Below are 23,627 nucleotides of genomic sequence, written 5' to 3'. Positions count from 1 at the left end.
ATCTTCCATCCCAGGCCCATCCCCCAGGGGAGACAGTGGTAGTAGCTCAGGTATTCTTCCAGAAATCGTATGTTCATATGCAAAGATAGACAGTCTAGCCCTTAAAAAACACAACATAAATGAAATTACACCATGGCCATTTGATAGAATAAACAACCTGACCAGCAGTTTTCCTCCCTAGTAGAAGTCATCCAAAGTGACATATACAATGAATGGGGAACAGATTTTCAAACCCAAATTTCCTTCGGGTAAAGCAATGGGGCAGGTGAGGGTAATTAAAAGGCTTGACTGAGGGTGCGGGGTGGGGAGGAGGGGAGCATGTGGCCAGCGGCCATGCAAGCCCCCACCAGATGAGCCCTTCAAAGGTGCCGGTGTGCCCCAAACACCAGGCATAAAATGGGCTCCTCGGGCTGGGTAAAGGGGCGGGTCAAATGCGTCCTCACCAAGGGCCAAGTGCGTCTAAGGATCCTAGAGACTTCGGGTCCTGGGCAATAGAGGGTTAATGGAGTGGAGATGGGGTGTAGCTTGGTCATCCCCAGAAGAGGACAGGGCCCCCTCTTCACCTGCTCCCCAACCTCATGCCACACATCAGACTCAGGCCCCCTTGGCCCCAACACCCCCCACCCCAGCTCTGCTCCTCCCTACTTCGCATCGAGGGGGAGTGACCCGTGTGTCCCCACAGGTTCACACGTGAGGCGGCGCAGGACTGCGAGGTGCTGGGGCAGCGCATCCCTGCGGGCACCGTGGTAGAGATGGCTGTGGGTGCCCTGCACCATGACCCTGAGCACTGGCCGTGCCCTGAGGCCTTTGACCCTGAGAGGTGAGCACCACCCCTTCAAATGGGCCCCTGAGGGACAGGAGTATCTGCGGTTAGGGGTGGCTGCAGGAAGACAGAGATTTGGTAAAGATCTGGTCAAGTCGTCCCCAAACAGCCAAAAGGCAAAGCAATCATATGTTTGCAAGGCATAGTTTTCAAAGGAAATAGTTATACTGTTTCCCCCAGTGGAATCCGGAGTCAGCATTTCAGCAGCACTGCGTGCAAGGAACAAGGCAATTTCAAACGGGCATCTTCTGCTTGTTCAAGCCGAGTAACAGGACATAGGGTCATAGTTCAGGTGTGCACAGGAAAGTCACAAAGCGTCACTTCCTTTTTAAAAATTGGAGCCTGCTCCAAAACAATAGCATCAGCCAGATTTCTCTGGAATTCCCGAGAGACCTGGATCCCCCTCCTGTCCTCTGCATGGGTTTGGTCCATCAGCTAGACCTGAATTCGAGGCTCCTGGATTTAAAATGTCTGCACAGGCATCAACACCCTTCCTGAAAAGGATGCATTTATATCCCTTCCTGTGCGATCTGCCAAGGGGAGAGCTGGCCAGACAGCAGGGAAGTTTCCACCTCTAGTGCTTCCACCGTCCCGGGGAATGCACCGCAGCTCTGCCACTCTACCACGCAGGCACAGGGCAACTGTGCACAGTGGGGCCTAGATAAATGCCACATCCTGCTGCATGGCAGCTCCTGGAAATACGGTAAAGATCGAGCATTATAAACAGTGGCTGCTGGGCTTATTTACAGCTTCAGCTTTGAAAATGAAGATTGCATTAATATCAGGTTGAAAAAAGGTGGATCCAGGGCTCTTTGGGTCCAAAAAAGTGCGGAGGTAGTAAGAAGTGAGCTGGCTCTTACAAAATAGTGGCTGTCACCTAGCTTTACTGTCACAGAGCATATGTGGCACATGGTGCCATTTGGTGGCAGCTTCTCCAAGGAAGGACTTCCTGTGGTTCAAATACCACAGCTGCCAATGGCTTGGTTTCACTGCTTGAACCAGAAAGGCAAGCATGGGCAAACAAGGCAGTTGGCAGGACCTGGCTTCTGGGCCGCCAAGGACGACTAGCGCCTGGGACTCTTCTTAGGATATAGGTGACCCTCTATGGCCAGTGTCACCCTCTGGCTGATGGAGAAGTTGGAGCCAAGGGTCCAGGTAAGGGCTGTGGTTTCTTTCAGACTGTTACCTTTCTGGGTCACGGTGAGCCCACAGGCCTATTCACAGCACAGGGAATTGTGGGAAGGCAGGAGGGCAACCCCAGCTTTCCAGGTGATGCTTTTACTTCAGCAGTGCCTTTGCAGGAAGGGAGGAAGGACTAGCAGCTACCAGCTCCAGAGCTTAGGGACAGGTCCAAGAGAAAACGGGACTCTGTTGACTTCGGTGAAGGTCAGACCCACTTGGTAGGAGTGTCACCTCTGATCTAGGAGACCCCGAGCCAGACCCAGTGGCTGAAGAGGCCCCCGGAACAGAGGTGAGTGTCCTAGGCCAACCCTGACTGCCAACCCCGCTGTCCCACAGGTTCACGGCCGAGGCCTGGAGGCGCCGGCAGCCCTTCACCTACCTGCCATTTGGAGCCGGTCCCCGGAGCTGCCTCGGGGTGCGGCTGGGGCTGCTGGAGGTCAAGCTGACGCTGCTCCACCTCCTGCGCAAGTTCCGGTTTGAAGCTTGCCCTGAGACTCAGGTGAGCCCCCTGCAGGTGAGCCTGGCTGCTCCGGGCTCAGGGGTGCTCACTCAGTCCTCTGCACTGCAGTTGGCTTCTTGTTACTATTACTATAGTTGTTGTTATTGTCATCATCTGTGCAGCAGGGGTGGGATATATGATGCTCTAGCTCTTCCCTCTCTGGCAAAGAAAACCCAGTGATCCTGCAAAGTAGATTTTATTATTCCCATTCTTCAGATGAGGAGCTAAAATACGGCTCAGAGAGGTAAGTGACACCCTGAGGTCACCCAGCTGGACTGCAGTCTTCGTGAGGACAGGGAGCAGAAGTCTGTCATATTTGTTGTTGGATGCCTCGGCACCCAGCTTCATGCCAGGCACATGGCAGGTGCTCATTCACGCATCCCTCAAACGTTACTGAGCAAATGAATGACTAGCCAGAGAGGAGAAACTGGAGCTCCAACCAGATCTTGCTCACTCCCACGCTCTCCCTCTCCTCCACGTGCAGCAGCCTCTCTGCACAGGGTTAGCTGTTCCCCACCGCCAGCACATGCTCTCCTCTGTGCCTGGAACTCCTCTGCACAGCTGGAGACTGGACCAGAGGGCATAAGGGACAGATAAGGACACAGTGACAGGTGATGACAACTTCAAGATCCGGAGAGTGGCACTGCCCCACACCCCAAACAGACAGGGAGACTGGGGCAAGCTGTGGGACCAGGTGGAATGATGAATTCAGTTGGAGTACAAAAAGTTCAGGCACCTGATGTGAAAACGTCTACCAAGTTCTTCTGAGAGTCAAGACTGGAGAGAGGAGGGACAAACGGGGGGGCACAGAGTGAAACCGAGAGGTGAGAGAGCAGAGAAAGCAGGTCCTAACTGCCCATGTGTGTCTCCATTACCCTTGATCTTGACATATAGTGCAGCACCCTGACCGATGTCCCAAACTGCTGCTTACACCTGGCACTCCCCAGCTCAAGAACCAGCCACGGGCCCAGAGCCTGCTGGGTCCAGGGAGAACTCGCCTGAGCCCATTTTATAATACATCCCCCACCCCAGCTTTCCTCTCTGAGAGGGTTCCCCCTGCTCGGGCTGCCGCCCTGCCCTGGAAATGTCATCTCTTCCACTTCCCACCCCCAGTCTAACCCCATCCTCCGCATCCCTTGGCATTGCCTCAAATCCCAAAGTGGCCCCTGAGAAGCTCTGCTCACGTGATTTGTCCCATTCCCAGCCCCACTTCAGGTGTCACTTCCTCCAGGAAGCCCTATCTGTTAGCTAACACCAACTGCCCTCTCTTTTTTTGAAGTCCAATGGTGTTTCAAGTTTGTCTAGACCTGCGCTAATATGGAAGCTGCTAGCCACACATGGCTATTTTAAACAATAAAATCAAATAAAGAACTCAGCCCCTCTTTTGCACTAGTTACGTTTCAAGCACTCAATGCCACATAATGCTAGAGGCTACCATATGAAATAGCACAGGTCTACGCCATCTGGTTTCTTGGTCGTAAAACTGGCCTCCCAACTGAACTATAACCTCAAAGTCCTGGTGATTGATTCTTCTTTTCCTCAAAAGGGTTCACATTAGCCACCATTTTACACACGGCTCAAGGGGATACCCTGCTCCTTGAGTACTTCTTTGGCTTTTCTTCCAAGACCTCAGTCCACCATTGATTTGCCTTGTCAGTTAGACATAAGGAAAGCTCTCTGAGTAGCAGCAAGGCCAGGCCACAGCATGTGGGAGCAGGGAGCAGCATGAGGCCATTCCCCACAGCCCCTCAGAGAGGGGGCTGCGCAGTTCCTGGCTGGGCAGGGGGAGGGGGATGGAGAGATGAAGTTTGAGGCTTTGCTTGCCACTTTCTAGTCATGTGACCTTGAGCAAGTCACTTGTCCTCTCTGAAGCTCCAGCTCTCAATTTGCAAAGTGAGCCACTACCACCTCTTATGCAGGGTTCTTGGGAGAATAAACAGAAAACCAAGCGTCCTTCTCTAAGTGTCCTCCTCTTCTGGAGGGATTATTAACACAGGAAGGGGGAAGTGCTCCAGGGCTGCTGGGGCCCCAGGGCCCTGTGCTGGAGAGGCAGCTCGGTGGGCTCCGCAGGGTCCTGCCGTGGAAGCTGTTTTGCTCACTCCTGGCCCAGCTGTTCCTCAGTCCTCAGCCCAGTTTCCACAACCCTGCGTCGGGCCCAGTTCCCAGGAAGTTTTCCTGCAGATGTGGTTAACTGTTGACGAATACTTTAACCCCCTCTATTTTAGGTTCCACTGCAACTAGAATCCAAATCTGCCCTAAGTCCAAAAAATGGCGTCTACATCAAGATTGTCTCCCGCTGACACAATCCATTACAAGGATGTCTTCTAATTCAAAGAAAACCCTCGTGGAAATTCAGATTGGGAGGTGGGGGGAACATCGCCTAAATGAAAGAGTGCCTGGGCATACAAGTATAAAAAAAAAGGTCATTTACGTAACATTTCCTAAATGCTTAATAAATGTTTGTCACACTTTTGACTTTGCCAATGATGTTTGAGCAACTGACCCGCCTCTCTCAATAAGGAATTGGTGATAAATAAGCAAAACTAGTTTTGACAAAACGACTGAGAACTTGAGGTTTTGAAGGCAGTCCTGGCCTCAGGGTGGAAGAAATCTACAGCGCAGGGGACACAGGGACACTCTGGTGAGCTGTCCTGACAGTACCAGCTCATGGGCGGCCTTTTCAGCTTCTGGTGCTTTGTGGTATTTGACTTAGTGACATTCATCGGAAGCTCAACTTCAAAAGTGCTTCAAAAGTTTCATTAGGCTTTAATACTTCTAGGTAGGGTAACACCAACTTTGTGTTTCAATGCACAGAAAAGTGATAGAGGTTGAAGTGTACTTTTTTCTTTTTAGTAGCATCATTTCTTAATTTTGATCAAAGAATCACAAACACAGTGAATTTTAGTGAAAGTAATCATATGGCTGAGTTCAAATTCAACAAAGAACTTGCAAACTGAATCCCAGGTCTGCCACCAACAGCCATGTGGTCATAGCTGCTGATCTTCCCACTTCCCTGTGCCTCAGTTTCCTCATCTGTAAAGCAAGGAGGCTGACCTGGATCCAAGACCCTTCCTCTATTTGACTTCTGAGCAGTGTTAAGGAGCTTAATGCCATACAGGTAACAGACAGAAATCTGTGAACATGGATTTGATACCCAGACGCCGACCCACCTTTAGAAAGTTCAGGCTGTTTCAGGTGAGCTAGCAGGCCAGGTTGCTACAGAACCGTGGCTGGGAATGCTGCCTCTGCTGTGAGATCCTCCCCGCTCCAGCCCAGGGCACACTCCACTTCAACCAAAGGGCTCCCCTGGAGCGTCCCTAAGAGAGGAAGGCAGCCTTGTTTCCCAGCATGGCCCCACCCTGGCCGCTGCACACCCGCCAGGAAGTCCTGCCAGCCCATCACACAGCCCTCTCACACACTTGCTGCTGCCACCTGTGCATCTGTGCCCCTTCGAGATGCCCGGCCCAGGGCTCAGACGCACTGGAGCAAGTCCTCCATTCCCATCCCTGGTGACCCATCTGCCTGTCTCTCCCCAATCCTGACTCCCCATGGCCAGCACAGAACCTTATCCTGAGAAGGGCCCAACTGAGCACCTGGTGCCCCCAGCCCATCAGCTCCACTGTCTTCTCACCTTCTCCATCCAGGTGGTCACCGCTGTCAGACACAGTAGTGAGGCTTCCCAATGTGCTAGAATCGCTGGACTCCCAGCCTTTACTTTTTCAACCCACATCCCCTAGTGCTGTGTAAATCCCACTGTTGACACACACTACCACCTAACATGAGGCAGGAAGTGGCAGGAAGTGGCACTGACTGGGTCCTCCACAAAACCCTTCACGAAGCTGCATCCTAGCTAGGCCCTCATGGCAATTTCCTAGTGTGCGCTCTCACACACTCGCACATGTGTGCGCCCTGGAGCCCAAAGGGTCCCCAGTAGGGGGCACATGAGAGGCAACCACACATTGATGTTTCTCTCCCTCTCTTTCCCTTTCCCTTCCCCTCTCTAAAAAAATAAAAGTAAAAAATCGAATGCGGTACCCCCAATGCCAGTAACAGGGTCTCTGTTATATTCTAACACCCAGAAAAGTGCCTATAGCCAGCAAGAACTCAATACACAGATGTTGAAGAATAGGCTTCAGTCATCACCCACATGAGATAAACATTATTTTATTTCCATACTCTACCATGACAATTGCAGCACAGGTATTCAAATCCCAGGAAGACATAAAACCCGTAAGTGGAGGGTGTCCAGTGCACTTAGGAGATGCTGGGAGGAACATTCACGGGCTGGGCCCATGACCAAAGGTAACCGTCAGGGGCTCAATGACACCCCACAGTAGCCACCTGTCTGTTAACGTAGTATGTGGAGCAATTTCAATGCCAGAGGCCCAGGAGAAGCAGAAGAGCTGCTGAGATTAGAGCCAGAGCAACAGACACAATGACTATACCTCCTTGGCCCACAAAACAGGTTTTCCTGAACCCCAAGCTACTGTGGCATTCTGACAAAAAATAGAACCAAGATGCCACTAAGACGCTGAAAAACCAGGTCACCGGAGACAGAAATTAAAAATTAAAACCAATCCATAAAATAGTATCTGGAAACTCTGTACCTGGTGCCAATCAGTAGCAAAGCCGACAAAGAGAGTAAAAAATAAAACAACACCCTAGTAAAAAGCAATAATGGGCTCACCTACATACAGTCACTACTGGTCAGCCCACTACTGAGCTCAAAAGTATCTTAAAACCCAAAACTACTGTCAGCAAGAGATTAAGACTAACTTCATCAAGAAGTCAACATTAAACAGTTCATTAAAAGTATTTTTGTTAAGGGGAAAAAAAAGCAATTTCAAGGACAACAAGCTGGAAATCCTTTGCTCACTGCCGGATACCAAAGAGAGACGCCAAGGAAAAAAGGCTAGAGGCCCCGGCTGCAGGCTGCGGGGCGGCCCCGACTGCAGGCTGCGGGGCGGCCCTGGCCGCAGGCTTGGAAGTGTACTGGATGATGTACTCTGGGTAAATCTGGTGCTTCTCAAAGATCACAAAGATAGAAGGGTCGGACATGCTGTTCACACAGCTGTCGTAGAAGACGTTGCCCTGGCCCTCCTTGGCTGGGGGGCGGAGAAAGGAGGCGTTGCCTCGGGTGAACTCGCCCACCAGCACCCGAGCCAGGAACATCATGGAGAACTTCGAGTTGGATTTGCTGTAGTGGTGGGAATACGCAGCATCTCGGGCAAAGTAGCTCCCTGCAAGGACAGGCACAGGCTTAGCTGGATACCGAGAGGACAGCTGCAGCCGGGGAGGAGAGGCTCTAGCGTCCTGTCAACCAGGCAATGCTAATGGCCTCTGCTCCTCTGCCACTGCATCTCCCTCCTGCCCTCCCTCCATCCTCCCTCTTTCTTCAGCCTTCCCTTGGGAAGGACATCAGAGGGGACACCAAACCGGGACAGAAAACTCCTTTCACATTCTGAACCTGTCACTCAAATCATAAGGCTCTCTGGGCATAAGAATATTTAACTCCTCAAATCTGTTTCCTCAGCTATAAAATGGAGCTGCCATGCCTAATGTGGAAAGTGACCAAGATGCCCTGCATGGGACGACTCTGGAGACACCAGCAGCCCAATGTATAGAATTATGAACCTCGTCTAATGGGAACCCGAGTTGGAAGCTGCCAGCCACACATTTGGATTTTATAGCCGTCCACGGGCTCTCGCCCATGCTGACCCCAGAGCCATCACGTCAGATTAGGGCCAACTGCTGGACAACTGATGCACTGGAATGGGGACTACTGATCATAGTATCACAACATTATGAAATTTTCTGCATTTAGTAATAACCATGTTATGATGACAGAGATACTGTCCTTTTTTTAAGGAAGTGTTAAAGGGTAAAGGACCATGTTATATGCCACCTAATTACACATGGTTCAGAAAAAAATGGGGGAGGATAAAGATAACATGGCAAAACATTAAAACATGAATCTAGATAAACATACACAGGAATTTATGCAGGAGTTTTTAAAATACTGTTTGTCCAACTTCCCTGTAAATTTTAAATTATTTCCAAATAAAGTTTAAAAATAAGCGAGAGACAGGGAAACACTCAGAAAATTCACCATATGGCTACAGTGGCATATTTACATGAGTGTATCCGAGCCATTCAGATTTCCATTCTAACAAAAGAGCACAGGCACAGAGTTGGGTAGGCACCCCCTTGTCTCTCCCAACTCATGCTTACCATCTCCCAAGGCCTGCACTCCACAGGGGTGCAGGGCCATCACTTGGGGAAGCAAAACCACAGTCTAAAGCAGGGCCAACCATGCTCAAACCTTGGGTCAGGCTCTGGCTGCACAGAGTGAGAGGAAGGATGCCGACAGCTGGGCATCCCCACAGATGGCCGAGACCACTCCTCCCTAAGTATCAACCAGCACATGAGCTTACACTGTCTCCCCACCCCCAACCATCAGTTGGCTGTAAAACAGTTTCCTGAGCCCTGCACAGCACAGCGCAGGAGGCCAGGTTCTGCTGGTGGAGTCTGTCCTCACCCTTACCTTTGCCATAGTTAGTGCCATGAAGACCACAGATCCGCCAGTCAAAGTTCTGCTGGCAGATGGCGTCGACGAAACTGTCATCGGTGCCATGGAACAGCTGTCTCTCATCTACCATTTTCCCTCCATTTTTCTTTTGCATCTGCCCTTTCTGCCTAGAATCACAGGAGAAAATATGTGCTGGAGGCAGAGAATACTTAGCACCAAATACAGGCTACCTGACCCAAGAACACACATTTTATTAGAAGCGTCCTGAGACCATGAGACACAGATCCAGATCTATGAAATCCAAGCCATGGGCCAGGGAGGGAAAAGGTGGAGCACAGGGATGGGATGAAAAGCAAAGGGAAGCCTTTCCCTCCACAGCTGTGGGCTTCCAGCAGCGACCCGCACTCCCAAAGCAGACCAGCCTTGGGAAGACAGGCATGCTTCGTCCCTACCATTTTGCTTCCTCAAGAAGCTTAGCCGGGGGAGCTTGAGGATGCTGTTCGGGGGAGGGGTCCATCCGTCTCCCTTCCCCTGTAAGTTACCCTGATTTCATCACCGGACTCAGAGCAGAGAGGAGAATGCTCCAACCTTTTGTGGGGACAGGCCAGCAGAACCCCAGGCCTGCCATGGTGACCTGCTGTAAATCTCCTCATGGACAAGTGCCCAAGAACATGCTGGTTCTCAGGCATAAAAATGAGGCCCCTGCTCTCTGGCTGTCAGGATAACAGCTTTATGTTGCCCGGGGTGTGGGTGGCTTACACTGCACAATCTGGTCAATCTTTAGGGAGAGAGAATACAAGCACGAGTACTGACTTTATCACTATGGAAGCCTCATTCCCCTTGCCTCTCTGAGGGAACATGCAGCACTAAGTTATAAAGATGATGAGATGGGTAAGAAAGCAGCGACATGGTTCCCAATTCTGGCAGCACTGGGTGAGCAGTGGCTACTATCTGGGATTGTCCCTGAAGTCCAGAGCATGTTTACTAAGCAGCTAGCCTACTACATATAGATGTGAGGGGATAGAGTCACCAGAATGTCAAGAGCAAGCCTCTGACGTACCACTGGTAGACTTCCCAGAGGGCCAGGTTCTGGACACGCTCGATCTTCTGAACATAGTAGGGCAGAGTACGGTTAAAGAGATTGTAGACCTTCTGATATTCTTCTGAGGAAGAACTGAGGGTGACCAGCTGCAAGGGGCAAAGAGTTTTACATTATCATCAAAGTTGGAATATAGATCAATCTCTTCCCAAGGTTGCTCCTAAAATGCTAGAACTGCCGAAGTGAGCCCAGATGGTGGTTACCACTCTCCCCTCTGGCCCAAGGGGCAGTCTCTCCAGGTGTAGGAGGAGCGCAGTTTGTGTTCACTATGAAACCTGCCCGAAGGCCAGGCATGCGATGCTTACATCAGCACCATTGTAGATGTCCCCAGGACCCTGCTCTTCTGACCCCACACATAGTCTACAAGACCGAGTTGATGGCAATAAATGTGGAAGGCATAGTTTTGGCAGACGGGGCAAATGCTGCCATGAGCAGTGGTGCTGTGTGAATGCTGCACACTGCAAGTGTTGATGGAAAGGCCAGGCTGGCAGATGAGCACATGGCAACTCAGGAGCATGGCCAACGAGTCCTCCTCCCAGAGCCCACCTCTCCCTCAGTCTCTTGCTCTAGGAAAGAGCACTTCTGATGGCCCAGGAGGGGCCCCTGACCAAGGGGAGCCAACTGTCACACAGAGTGACAATGTACAAATTCCTGCATTTGCAGCCTGGACCATGTAATCAGCCTCCCTATTCCCAGGGCCATGATGCTTTAGCCAGTGACAGACCATTTAAGGATTTCTGGGGAGTCCCTCTACACCATCCCCTTCCCCCACCCCAAGTGCAGCCTTAGAGTAATCACCTCAAGCCCCACCCCACCCCCAAAGATGCTATGAGTGGGCCTTGGCATGTCCATCGGTTTCCTGCAACTCAAATCCTGACTCTGGTTTCTCTGTTCCCATCTCATGAAAGCTGCCAAGCTCCTCTTCCTCAAGTACGGAAGCCAGCCCCGCTCCCTCCAAACCAGAGATCCTCATGGGCTCCCTTACCTGTCACAGCTGTTGCTTGGCCAATGACCAAGGCACTCCACATCATAGCCCTGACCTCTCTCCTGTCCCCCTATGCACACCCTACATCCAAGACATGCCTGACACCCCATGCCCTGACCTGGGCTGCTCTGCATGTAGTAGCCATCAACCTGTATGTTCTCCCACCTTTGCCTGACAAGCACCAGCTATCCTTTAGACGTGGACCCAGTGACACCTTCCCTGATCCCCTCAATATGGTCGCCTCGTCCTGACATCTGAGTGCTGCTGTCAACTCACCCAGCCCTTCACACATCTTGCCTGAACTGCTGATGTCTGAAAGCTTGGCAGACAAAGGCGGGAGAACATACAGGTTGACAGGACATACTGAAAGACACTCATCTGATAAGACAAGTCCTCCCAGGGCAGTGACGTTCATGTTGTAAAAGCTGGTGTGCAACGTGCTTGGCAAGAGGCCAGCCATCAGAGGCCAGCCTGAGTGCCCTAACTGGGTGGGGCAGCGCTGGACCATGGCCTGAGTAGTCTACTGAATTCCATGCAGCTCCCAAATTTTGACAAGGACCTAAAGGAGCTACTGAACTGACTGTTCCTTCTCTTGTCTTGTATCATCTAGCACCTTTTGACCAAAGTTTCCACTCTAGATGTTCCTCATCATACTCAAACTATCCCGTGGTTTCTTTTCCTTTCTTGTTTAGTAAAACTAATACTTATTGGCTGAGCCCAGCTGTTGAGCTTTCTACAAAATTTTCCTCTCTAGAAAATTTCCAGCTTATCATCCTCTATCTGTAACATATCCTCTCCTCTCAGGACCACAGCCATCTCCTGGGTGTGCTCCAGCCTTAAAATCCTTAAGACCTGAAAAACAAAAATCCCGACACACTCCTTTCTCCCTTCCCTCACGAGCCCTGGCCTCACAGCTTCTTCTGTGATGGAGAAAACAACCTAGTCACTCATACTCACCTATCTCAAAGGACACGCTCCTCCCCAACCCAAGGAAACTGGAGTCCCATACCTTAAAGTCAGAGTCTGCCAGGGCTGAGGGGTCCCAATGGTCTGGGATGTTCTTTGGGCCTTGAAACTTGACATTGCTATAAAATGTAAACAAAAACACTAAGACATTTAGTTCTCAGACATAAGCAGACTACCACAGGTGGCCTCCACGAGCCAATATCACCAGTTTCAAGTCTCGGCATCTCATTTGTAAAAGCTGGGAGAAGGAGAGGGAGCACATGAGCACACTATCCACCTTATGAGAGCACTTTCATCTTTGTCTAAGTGGCCCAAGCCGAAACAGTCAGGCCTGAGGGATCCATTTCTCACCTGTACCCTAACTCCTGCCAAAACGGAAACAGAATATGATTAAAGCAGCACACACAGACCCTCATCCATTATTTTAAAATTCAAAGAGCTCTGAAACTTGTATTAAAGAGCTCTGAATTATTATTACAAACAGCCTCAATGAGGTGTATTATTATTACAAATAGCATCAACTGGCATATAAAATCAAACTGATGTGAAAATTCATTTGGCAGTAGAACTTTGACTTGAACTGATGAGATGCTATTTGTGGTCTCTATAGATCTTTCCTAAAGTGGCTATGCATAGTTTTTTACTGCAGAAATATTAATTGCTGTGTGTCATGTAATACAAGCAGCACGTGATCTTTCTAAAAATAAAAATAAGTAAAAACTGAGTTCTAAAAGACATGTGGCCCAAAGAGTTTGGGAACAAAGACTGAAAAACTAATTCTAAATCATTGTTACTCAGTTTCAGAATGCTCTGTTCTTCCTACACTAGATCTACCTTCTGTTTGTGCTGGCATGAGACCTTCGTCCTCAGCCTCAAAGAACTCCCACAAATAACATTCCCAGGAAAGGAGCACAATTTAAAATAACTAAACAAGGCCCCATGAGCAATAATCATCCAGAAACAGACTCACAAAGAATTAAGTTGCTGAAATTATCAGGTATAGTATAAAACAACTATTCTATGTTTAAAGAAATAAAAGAAAGACTAAAATCATGAAAGGAACAGGAAACTATATTAAAAAAAAACCTGGAGGATCTGAAAAAGAACCAAACAGAACTTCTAAAAATTAAAAATACAATCCTTGATAGTAAGAGTTCAATGGACATGCTTACTAGCAGATCAGATCACCTGAGAATGAGTGAGCTGAATGATATGGGAAATGAAATTCTGCAGAATATGACCCACAGTGAGGAGACAGAAAATACATGAAGACGCTGAGATGCGGAGAACAGTGTGAGAATGACTGAATCTGGTCAAGACCTAAATGAAATCCAAAGAGAGGACAGAGAACAGTGTGGAGGCAATATCCATAGAGAACTAAGGAGATGAGCCAACTCACATGTTCAAGAATCCCAAAGAATCTCCAACAGGATAAATAAAAACACATACCCAGACATGTAATAATGGGAATCTGTAACACCAAGACAACAGAAAATCTTAAAAGTAACCAGAGGGAAAAAAAATTCAGGCAGAGAACACCAGTTACACAGCTAATTTCTCCAAAGCAGCAATGAAAGCCAGAAGACAGTAGAGTAGCACTGTCAATGTTCTAAGAGAAAATACAACCAAAATTTCTATACCCAGTGAAAATATCTTTCAATATTGAGAACAAAATAAAGATATATTTAAACAAACGAAACAGTTTTCCAACAGACCTTTATCTAAGGAAATTTGATAGGACAAAGAAAGTGGTAACAATGTGAGTAAATTTAATGAAATGTTCATAGTATAAAATAATGCCTCACTAAATTAAAAATAATCTAAGTTGCTGTAGTTTTCAGAGAATAAGTTTTTCAGTTATTTTAAAATTTATTCCTAAGTATTTTATTCTCTTGACGCTATTAGAAATATAACTATTTTCATAGTTTCCAAAAATAATTAAAAGTAACATGAGGAAGGTAAATGGAATAAATTATATGAAAGTCCTTATATTAGTTAACAGGAGGGCAGAAAAATTGACTGACTTCCAGTGTGGCCTTAAAAAAATAGTAACACTGTGTAACTTCCAAACTAGTGGAGGATAAAATAATGAAACAACAAAAAATATCCAAAAGAACGTAAGAAAGGAAATAATAAGACCCAATCACATGAATAAAACATCTCTATGGAGGATGGAAGGACAGTAAGGAACTGAACCTAGTACCTGATGTGTAAATGCCATTTTGAACTTCCCATTAAACAACTGTGACCCTGTTAACTGTTGTACAATGAATAGAGAACTTGTTTCTGAAACTGACCAAGCCTAAGAGTCCCAGATGGCCACAGACACCCAAGCAGACTTGCCTACTGGAGTTATGACAACTAGCTCATCGCACCAGTTAGAAGAACCACACACTTCACTGCATCTACCTGTATGACTCTCAGGTTACAGCACAAGTAGATTTTGAATCACTCATATCTTAGTCTGAATTTGATTAAAAAAAAAAACAAAACCTCCACTTTTAGTTCTGATAGTGTGGCATCTGCTTATGGTGCCCTGCAGACTAAGTTAGTGATTAGAAGAGATCCAGTCTCAGAAAGAAAGACATGTTTACAAACTGTGCCTAGGGTAGACTCTGGAGACGGAAAGAATCAAAAATGACTTCCAGAAGTAGGAATGGTCACAGCTGACCAAAATTCTAAATCCAGAAGCAATACACAGAAGAGACTGATACATTTAACTAAAAAAATAAAATAAATATTTCTGTGTGGTAAAATTATTCATAAACAAGGCCAAAAGTCAAATAAACCAAGGGAAAATATTTTCAATTTATATAGAACAAGGGTTGATCTTCCTAGTAGATAAAAAGGCTCTTCTATTTAAGAAAAATACCAAAAGGTTGATAGAAAAATAGACGAAAAATCAGAGTCCATAGAAAGAGAAAGGCAAATGGCCCTTACACATTAAGAAAAAACAGTAAGCCTTACTTACAAGAGAGAGCAAATTAAAATGTACTGATATACCCTTTCCCACCTATGAGAATGGCAAAAATCTAAGAGTTTAACCACTCTGTTGGCAAAGTCAAGGGAAACTGGCACCTCTTGCATTCTGGGACTAGTGCATAACAGCTTAACCCCCATAAAGAGGAACTTGCATTGACCTTGTAGGACTCTAACCTGATGACCCCACCTCCACAATACGAAACAGCACATACACCAGATCATCCTTTGTGGCATTACACTTTTAATAGAAAAAGATCAAGGGCCAGGCAGAGAAACCTCAGACACAGAGAGTGGTGGGGCATTCAGTTCACAGCCAACAAATCTCTTTAATGCTTTAGCCAACTGAGGTTCTCTGTACACAGCAGAGCACACCCCAACTGATACACACAGTAAGTGACTAGTTCTCCAAATGCCAATTACCTGGCTTGCTTCACCTTCACATCCTGAGGAGATATGTATTTGGGTCTTCGACAAACCTTCCTCGATGTGCCAAAGGCCAGGTTTTTCTGAATAAAATCTGAAAACAAAAAAATAATACACACAGAGGATGTCAGTGTTTTATAAACAAATTAAATGGGTTGGAAAGGTATTGCAAACATACAAAGCCCAGCATCAGTCTGTTAAAAATAAGGCAGTTTTACCCATTTCAAATATTCATAAGAAAATAGGAATCCTTAGGAGACTGGGTTTAATGAATACATGAATGATTAGTAATTGACATATCAATTACACATCAGTGCTTTTAAATCGTTCCTTCCAATCCTGTTAAACTATTATTTTGCTTAGCAATTTTTCCCAGTTTGGATATAAAAAAAGCTTCAGCCCAGCCTCAGACTGAATTATCACATTTTGAGCCAGTGGGATTTAGAATTAATATAATAATTTTACTCTTATGGCTTTTCTTTCTTTCTTAGAATAAACTGACTCTATAGCAGTATTTCTCAACCTTGTAAAACCTGTACCATCTTTAATAAACAAATTTCTTGACCCACACCCATCCCTAAGATCCTCACATTCATCCTGAGGGTTAAAGGGACACCAACCTTTAAGTTGAAAAACTACAGATACCTCCTACAAATTAGATTACATGTCCCCACTTTCCAAGAAAACCCTGTCAAGTTCGACTTTACATACCTAGAGTACAATATTTTTACTTAAAAAGCATTTTAATATTAATTTGTCTCTAACTATCTTACCTTACTGCATTTGAGGCATATGTCCCTTATGCTACTGCCCAGGTAGTCGTCAAGATCAGGCACTTCTGGGAGTTACCCCATGTTCTAATGAGAGCCCAGACCCCAGACCCTGCTACTACAACCCTTTCTGTTACCCACTGTTCAACCTCTCATCAATATACTCTGATAATAAACACACAAATTTTATTAACCTGTTGACTAACATTGTGTTGAATCTTAAGTGGGTTTTTACTAATGAAATTAAAAGTTACTCAACACGTGGACTGGCTAAATATGTGGGACCCGTCCGCTATCCTCCCATGGACAGATGGTGAGGCCTTTTCCCTAATATACCCTTGAAGAGGACACATGAGGTTAAGTCCCTAAGCAAGCCCTGCCTATGCAGATTCTGTCTGACTGGAGCCAGCTAACAAATGTTAGAATTCAGCCTCTAGAATCTTGCTATTTGTCTTGAGTCACTCTTCTATAACAGGAGTCCCTAAAAAACAGCTGAATCTTCCCTGATCCTATAGAACAAGTCATTTGGCCTATTGTGTTTCTTAAATATATTTGTTTCCTAATAAATTAATAAATGTGAGTGGCAGATATGGGTCCAAAACTTGCTTTCATTACACCCTGTAGTGAGGTTGTGAGGATGAAAATTAACCAATTCCAAGCTTCTTCTGTGGCTATTGTTATCTGACAACAACCACCACCACGCTGTCTACCCAGGTGAGCCTGAGGCAGTCAGTAGCGAACATGCTTCTCCTGTAATCTGTAGTCAACTGCATGCATGCTCCACCCCCCATCTGACTTTCTGTTCTGCCCCTTGGAGGTACAGCCTAGGTTGAGAATGATCAAAGTTCCATCTGACAATTTTGATTTGTTTTGATATTCCCCAGATATTTCAACAAATATTTCAAACTAGCAATCAGATGAGTGATTGTTATATAGACCTGATATTCAGGGCAGTCCCCACTTTTATTATGCTGCATCTCTCTCGCTGTCCCTTTTGGGGACCTTGTGTTTATCAGACTGGACTGGTTGGTGTTTGCCCACAGATGCTCAAGGCTGGTAAACAGTTCCCACTGAAGAACAGTAGATATTTTAGGATCCCTATAAGGGCCCACTGAGACGGCAGCCACTCTACCTTAAGCAAAACCACCAGTGCTACAAAACCACAAGCAAAAACAACTGGCTAAAAGCAAGCAGTTAAAGCAGTTTTAGGGTAATTCACTAAAGACACTTTACTGCCCTCCACATAGAATAAAGGTCCACAAAAATAGAGAAAACAGTCAACTGTGTTTAGAAGAAAGCCCACTTTAACTCCCTTAAAAAATGCTGATCATTCTGAGGATTCAGAGTTTAAATATGAACTTAAAGACAAAAATGAATCAAATAAGGCTAGACTGATAAATACACCTAGAAATATCTTAAGAGAAGTTACCAAAAAACTAAAACTTAAAAAAAAAAGTCCCCACAAAATCGGTCACTAGAAGACCTGGCCGAAGAGTGTCTGGCCTGCTTCTGTAAAGGCAAAAGGGACAAGTCATTTAAGGCCCAGATTTAGGTCACTGTGAGCATACAAAACTATGCTTCCCGGCACCTTTTTATTAAGGTATGCACCTACCAAGCATTTAACCTGACAGCCCATCTATGTCAAAGGCACCTTTTGAAAAGGTATTAACATTGCCACACTGGGAAGTATAAGGCAAAACTGCACAGCAGAATCACTATGACACTTTTTGGGGACTTAGGTTAATCCTCACACACAGAGGGATTTGGCCACGGCCAACAGGACAACCATCAATATGCAAAGGCAGAACCTGCTTGTACCTCCACTCTTTGGGCTCCTGTCCCTTCCTCGGGGTCCTCTTCTCCTACCCCTACCCCACACTCACCCCCTCAGCCATCTTCTCTTTGATTCTGCTGGACAGGCATTATCTGTTTATAGGTCTGTTTTCCCTTCCAGACCGGAAGCATTTCAGTGGCAGAGACCACCCTTCCTTTTCTTTCCAGGCCCTTGTGCATACAAAGCTCTTCCAGGGTTAATGGGGGAAAAGCACAGCCAACTGATGGCCAGGCCCTACTGGGCAAGGGCAGAGCGTCAGTAAGTACCTCTGAAGTCTAATTCGTATTTGTGTTTTCCAGCCTCGAACTTGAGAATGGCTGCCTGGGTGTCAGACCCTGATGCACAGTATGCCAGGTAGGCCTTCTCCACATCGCTGCTGCTAACTGTAGTCGTGGGGTGCTCCGTGCCCTGCAAGGTGAAAAACCAGATACGTCATGAAGAGAAGAATCTACAATGATGAAGACATACACTGGTGCTGTCCTTGCCATGCAGCAGACATGCCCATGGCGGTATTGGCATCATGGGGGAGGCATGAAAAGAGCAGGGATATGGCAGGAAATGGAGGCACAAAATAGAAGCCAAGACAACTACTTTCTAAAAGCTGCCTGAGAAAATAGTGGATTGTAAATATGGGTGCTGCTTCCCAAGATAACCACCATGGGGGCACTAGAAGAGAGGCCGTTTGATTACTCATAATGGATGATACAGTACTCAAATGAAGGTAAAACACCAACAATGAATTCTCAAATGCTGCTACACTGGACAGCCTGAGCAATGCTGCCTCTTCTCCATCTAGTCTTATTCCTACTATCCTTTAATCAGAGGGCAGTCCTCCTTGTTTTCTTTTTCTGATCCCTTGGAGAGCTCTTCTATTTTTTTCAATTAACCATTTTCATCTCTTACTTTCATTCCAATTACCTACAAGACATCGAAGATTTTGAAATGGACTGAGTTTGAATTCTGGCCCCAAACCTGTTTTCTCTATAACCTTAGCAAGTTATTTTAACCTCTCTGAACCTCGATGATCTCAACTCTACAATAAGAGTAGTAACAGCACTTAAATCATACTCACATCATTACATAATGGTATCATACCATCAGCAAAAGGTTGGAAAATAATTAAAATAAGGCATGCAAGGCACACAGCACAGCACCCAGAAAAAAAAAGCAAAGGTACTGCAAAAGTATCAGGTGGTGTCTGGATACACAGGTCTGATCTTTGAAAAGGGACCTAGCCTGAAGACAGAGATATAGAGCTCACTCAATGTGGGCACCACTATCAGAAGCCGATGTAATCACCAGTGCGAACACACAATGGGGGTGTGGGCTGGACCCGGGAAATCCCAACATTCACCAAGGGGAGTAGAAAAGCAGCCCAAGAAGGACACGCAGGAGAAGCAAGAACACCAGGAGAGTGAGAAGGAAGTGGGCAGCACTCTGGGCAAAGTGCCATGGGATTTGGCAAACTAAGCCCTCTGTCCCTTGTCAGTGTCTATGGTTCAGTGAGGGCTGTGCCTGGTTGGGTCCCACCTTCTGAAGGCACTCGTCAATAGTGACCAGAAGAACAGTAATGAGAATAGAAGTCAGATTCTGGCAAATGGAAGGATAAATGGGGTCTTTCTTTCCAAGCAGATGGATGGGTTGTTCAGGTACAAAAGGGTGAGAATAATTGTGGAGCTCCTGGGTCAAAGCAGAGGAGATCATAGGAAAAGGAAAATGGAAAAGGTAGACTGAAATGAGAAGCTGGTTGAGAATAATCCAAAGAGGATTTAGGATGGGGTAATGCACCCTGGAGCCAAACACCTCAGGAACGTCAAGTTTCACTCAGGAAACTTCAGTGGGCCCACAACAGTATTTCTTTTACACATAAGATTAGGCTATGGGTTTAGCTGTGTCCCCTAATCCCTAGTACCTCAAAAATGCTACCTTATTTGGAAATAGGATCATTGTAGATCCACTGGGTTTTTTACCTTATTTGGAAATAGGGTCATTGTGGATGCACAATGTTTTTAACAAGTATCAAAACTGGTGAATTTTTGTGTAGCCATTTTAATACTGAAGATGAAAGAAAATACGCAACGTTTTCAATATATTATGCTTTATTATTTCAAGAAAGGTAAAAACGTAACTGAAAAGCAAAAAAAAAAAAAGATTTGTGTAGTAAATGGAGAAGGTGCTGTGACGGATCAAACGTGTCAAAAGTGGTTTGTGAAGTTTCATGTTGGAGATTTCTTAATGAATGATGCTCCACAGTCAGGCAGATCAGTTAAAGTTGACAGTGATCAAATCAAGACATTAACTGAGAACAATCAATGTTACGCCATGTGGGAGACAGCCAATCTACTCAAAATATCCAAATCAATAGTTACTGGTAAAAATGAAAAATGTGTCTTTTATTTTATGGAAAAAAAAACATGAACTTTTTGGCCAACCCAATAATTAGTTAAGATGTGCACCTAATCCGGCATGACTGCTGTTCTTATAAGAGGAAAGCCACATGAAGATCCACAGGGAGAACACCATATGATGACAAAGGCAGGCTGGAGTGGTGCATCTACCAGCTAAGAAACACCAAAGTTTGCCAGCAGACCACCAGAAGCTAGGAAAAGGCAACAAAGGATTCCCTACAGGATACTGAGGAAACATGGCCCTGTAGACACATTAATTTCAATTTCCAGCTTCCAGAAATATAATAAATCACTGTTGTTCTAAGCCACCCAGTTTGTGGCACTTTGTCATGGCAGCTACAGGAAATTAATATGGTGGAGGCAATTTAGACCTGAAATTTGGGGTACACATCCTGAGCTCAGGCAGAAAGAGCCTAGCTTTTTGGAAAATCACAAGAAAACTATCTTGAACTGGCAATTAACAGAAAACTAAGAAAGAAATATAAATATGGGGTGGCAACAGAAGTGCATGGGAAAGGAAGGGCTTGAACGGACAGGTCATCTTATGAGATGGTCCCACTCACAGTACAAACAGACCACAAGGCTAAATATTACCAAGTCTTCATGTGTGCATCTGGACCCACCAGCACATGGTGGTCAATCATACCCACAGTCATTCCCAGAGTCTCACTGTTCTAACAAGGTCATACACTCTGACTATACTGCATTAAGGAGCAGTGGCATAGAAAAGGAGAACATCTTCAGTGTGGGCTGTTTGGAGGAGAAAGGCCCCTATTCCTCAAAGTGACACCAGGTTTGGGAAGCCACCTAGAGAAATGCACTTGCTCATGGTTACCCCCAGGGTCACACGTCATCCCACTGGACTCCCAGAGAGCTTGTCTCCCTCAGAGGGAGACAAATCTCCAAATGAAACAAGAAAGATGATCACATTTGCTAAGTGTTTCTCATCCGCAACACGTCTTTCCACGCTGTCACCAGATAAACTCGATTCCTGGAGAGTGACCAACCCATCACCCACCACCCCTCCTCAATGCCAGACATGGCCTCTCTCCTCCCACTACTGGCCAAATCGAGAGTAATGCTAGAGAGACTACCTGACCAAATCCACATGGAGGAGAGGTGAGTGAAATCCTAGGATGCTTGAAAAGGGGAGGCAAGTGGGGACAAGAGTGGATGTAGCGGCCAAGGAAAACAGGCTGGTACTTGAAGAAATGGAGGCAAAGAATGAGGCTCAAGTCATGAGGCCACCACTGAGAATGACCACCTCCAACTGACCAGCTGGCCTAAGGCCAACAAGATCTCTGTCCTTCAACCAGCCAACACCTATTCCCAAGGATCTGTGAGGTGCAGGCATCATGCTTGACATGGGGGCACATCAGTGACAAAAGAGAGACAAAGCTCCCTGACTTCATGAAGTTCACATTACAATGTTTCAGATCATCTAAGTGAATCTGAGAATAAGAAACAAGTGCAAATGTCCACTGGACCACATACTCCAATTTCCATTTTGCAGAAACTATTCCTATAGAAATGGTGACCTCCCTATACTTTGTACCTCTACAGGTGACCAGAGGACTCCCATTAATCTGATCCATTCAGGAACATCTTCAAATAACTGACAGCAGCAGTTTTTGATCCAGATTCCAAATCAATACCTCAAACAAACCCATTTTCTTATTCTCACCCACCTTCTGCAAAGTTGCTGCTATAGGTAAGGTGGAAAGCCAGTTTTGAAAAGCCTTAAACTTTATTCTGAAAACTTAAAATTTATTGTACAAGCACTCCTGCACACACAGGCAGTCGCTCCAGAGTAACCTGCTCCACAGTAAGAGAAGTATCTTCCCACCCCTACTTAACAAAACCAATGAAGAAATGTGAGCTCTCACTACAACTTTTAGTCATTCTGATCTCACGAGCCAACAGATATTGAATTGTTCAAAAATGAAACCTCAGAAAAATGAACTCCAAATTAGCTAGTTTTGCCACAATTCTCTCCAAAGCAGGTGATTCAGGGTATCTGGAAATCTTTGGCTCTTTCACTGATTCCCCCGAACAATCCTTGTGCCAATGTTTGGAAGGGCTCCTCCATATAGATCCTGAGGAGGGAACACTTGCTCTCTTTCCATCACACTTACTTGTTTTCCATATTGCTGCCAAAAACCAAAGTCATCAATCCAGTACCAAATCCACTCGGTGGTGAGGATATAGTGTGGAGGTTTGGTGACGGAGGAGGCTGTGGAGAGACGGCGGGCCTGAGCAGTGCCGAACTTCATAGACTTAAAATTCAGATACTCGGTGTGAAAGGTATTGCCCAAAACAGCACACAGGACCCTGCAAAAAGCATGAAAGATACACTTAAAATTCCACCAGCCAAATGAACACAGGCCTCTCACCTCCCACCCATGGTCTTCCAGATGCACAGCTGGTAGATGTGAACAATAACACTACACGTACATTAAAAAAATGTTTCCAAGGAGGGAGACAAGGACTGCTTTTTAAAATCCATTTTGCCATGCAAAAATAATAAAATCAAGGTAATATGGAAAACTCATTATCATAACATTCCTTTCACTACACAGAAAATGCTGATTAAAAAAAATTTAATACACTGCTGGGTTGGCAAGAAAAGGAAATCCATACACCAAAGTAAAAATACTTGATGTATGCTGAGTGTTTACTGTGCAAGTGTGGCCCTGTTGACACTGGGATTTCTAACTTCTAGTCTCCAGAACTGTGAGAGAATAAATTTCTATTGCTTTACCTCACCAAGTTGGTGGTAAACTGTTAAGGCAGTCCTAGGAAACTATTATACCTGCATTTAGACCTACAGCTAACTTCGAAATCGCAGCAATGAAAGACAGAAAACAATGGAATAATCTTTAAAGAGCTGAAAGAAAATAACCTAATAAAACTATCTTTCAAGAATGAGAATGAAGTAAAAATACTTTCAAACACATTTGTCACTAGAGGCAATTTCACAGGCAAAGACTAAAATTTCACAAATGATTGCCTCTCCCTTTTCTGAACTAATCAATGAAGAGATATATACATGATCAGTCCCAACAGCAAATAACTCAGAACTCACTTCTTACCATCACGTCTTTCCCTCACAACTTCTCCCTGAAAG

General features: G+C 45.8%; 2 protein-coding genes across 2 annotated transcripts in view; one reads left to right on the top strand and one right to left on the bottom strand.

The window, feature by feature from the left end:
* Window positions 1-4,979, top strand: part of TBXAS1 (thromboxane A synthase 1) — a 137,821-nt gene extending 132,842 nt beyond the window's left edge. The window contains exons 11-13 of the mRNA XM_045855777.1: window positions 683-820; window positions 2,342-2,504; window positions 4,730-4,979. Of these exons, the coding sequence (XP_045711733.1) occupies window positions 683-820; window positions 2,342-2,504; window positions 4,730-4,804 (376 nt within the window). The 3' untranslated portion in view covers window positions 4,805-4,979. The remainder of the gene's footprint in view (window positions 1-682; window positions 821-2,341; window positions 2,505-4,729) is intronic.
* A 1,673-nt stretch (window positions 4,980-6,652) lies between these two features.
* PARP12 (poly(ADP-ribose) polymerase family member 12) overlaps window positions 6,653-23,627 on the bottom strand; it is a 33,932-nt gene continuing 16,957 nt past the window's right edge. The window contains exons 6-12 of the mRNA XM_045855764.1: window positions 22,636-22,831; window positions 18,359-18,500; window positions 15,486-15,582; window positions 12,127-12,202; window positions 10,094-10,221; window positions 9,049-9,200; window positions 6,653-7,744 (exon numbers count right to left, since the gene is read on the bottom strand). Of these exons, the coding sequence (XP_045711720.1) occupies window positions 7,377-7,744; window positions 9,049-9,200; window positions 10,094-10,221; window positions 12,127-12,202; window positions 15,486-15,582; window positions 18,359-18,500; window positions 22,636-22,831 (1,159 nt within the window). The 3' untranslated portion in view covers window positions 6,653-7,376. The remainder of the gene's footprint in view (window positions 7,745-9,048; window positions 9,201-10,093; window positions 10,222-12,126; window positions 12,203-15,485; window positions 15,583-18,358; window positions 18,501-22,635; window positions 22,832-23,627) is intronic.

This window comes from Phyllostomus hastatus, unplaced genomic scaffold (genome assembly GCF_019186645.2).
Source record: "Phyllostomus hastatus isolate PE091 unplaced genomic scaffold, TTU_PhHast_1.1 phas_scaffold_114, whole genome shotgun sequence".
NCBI classification, from domain to species: Eukaryota; Metazoa; Chordata; class Mammalia; order Chiroptera; family Phyllostomidae; genus Phyllostomus; species Phyllostomus hastatus.
Note: the sequence above shows the minus strand (reverse complement) of the source record. Positions and strands in the feature narration are given on the sequence as shown.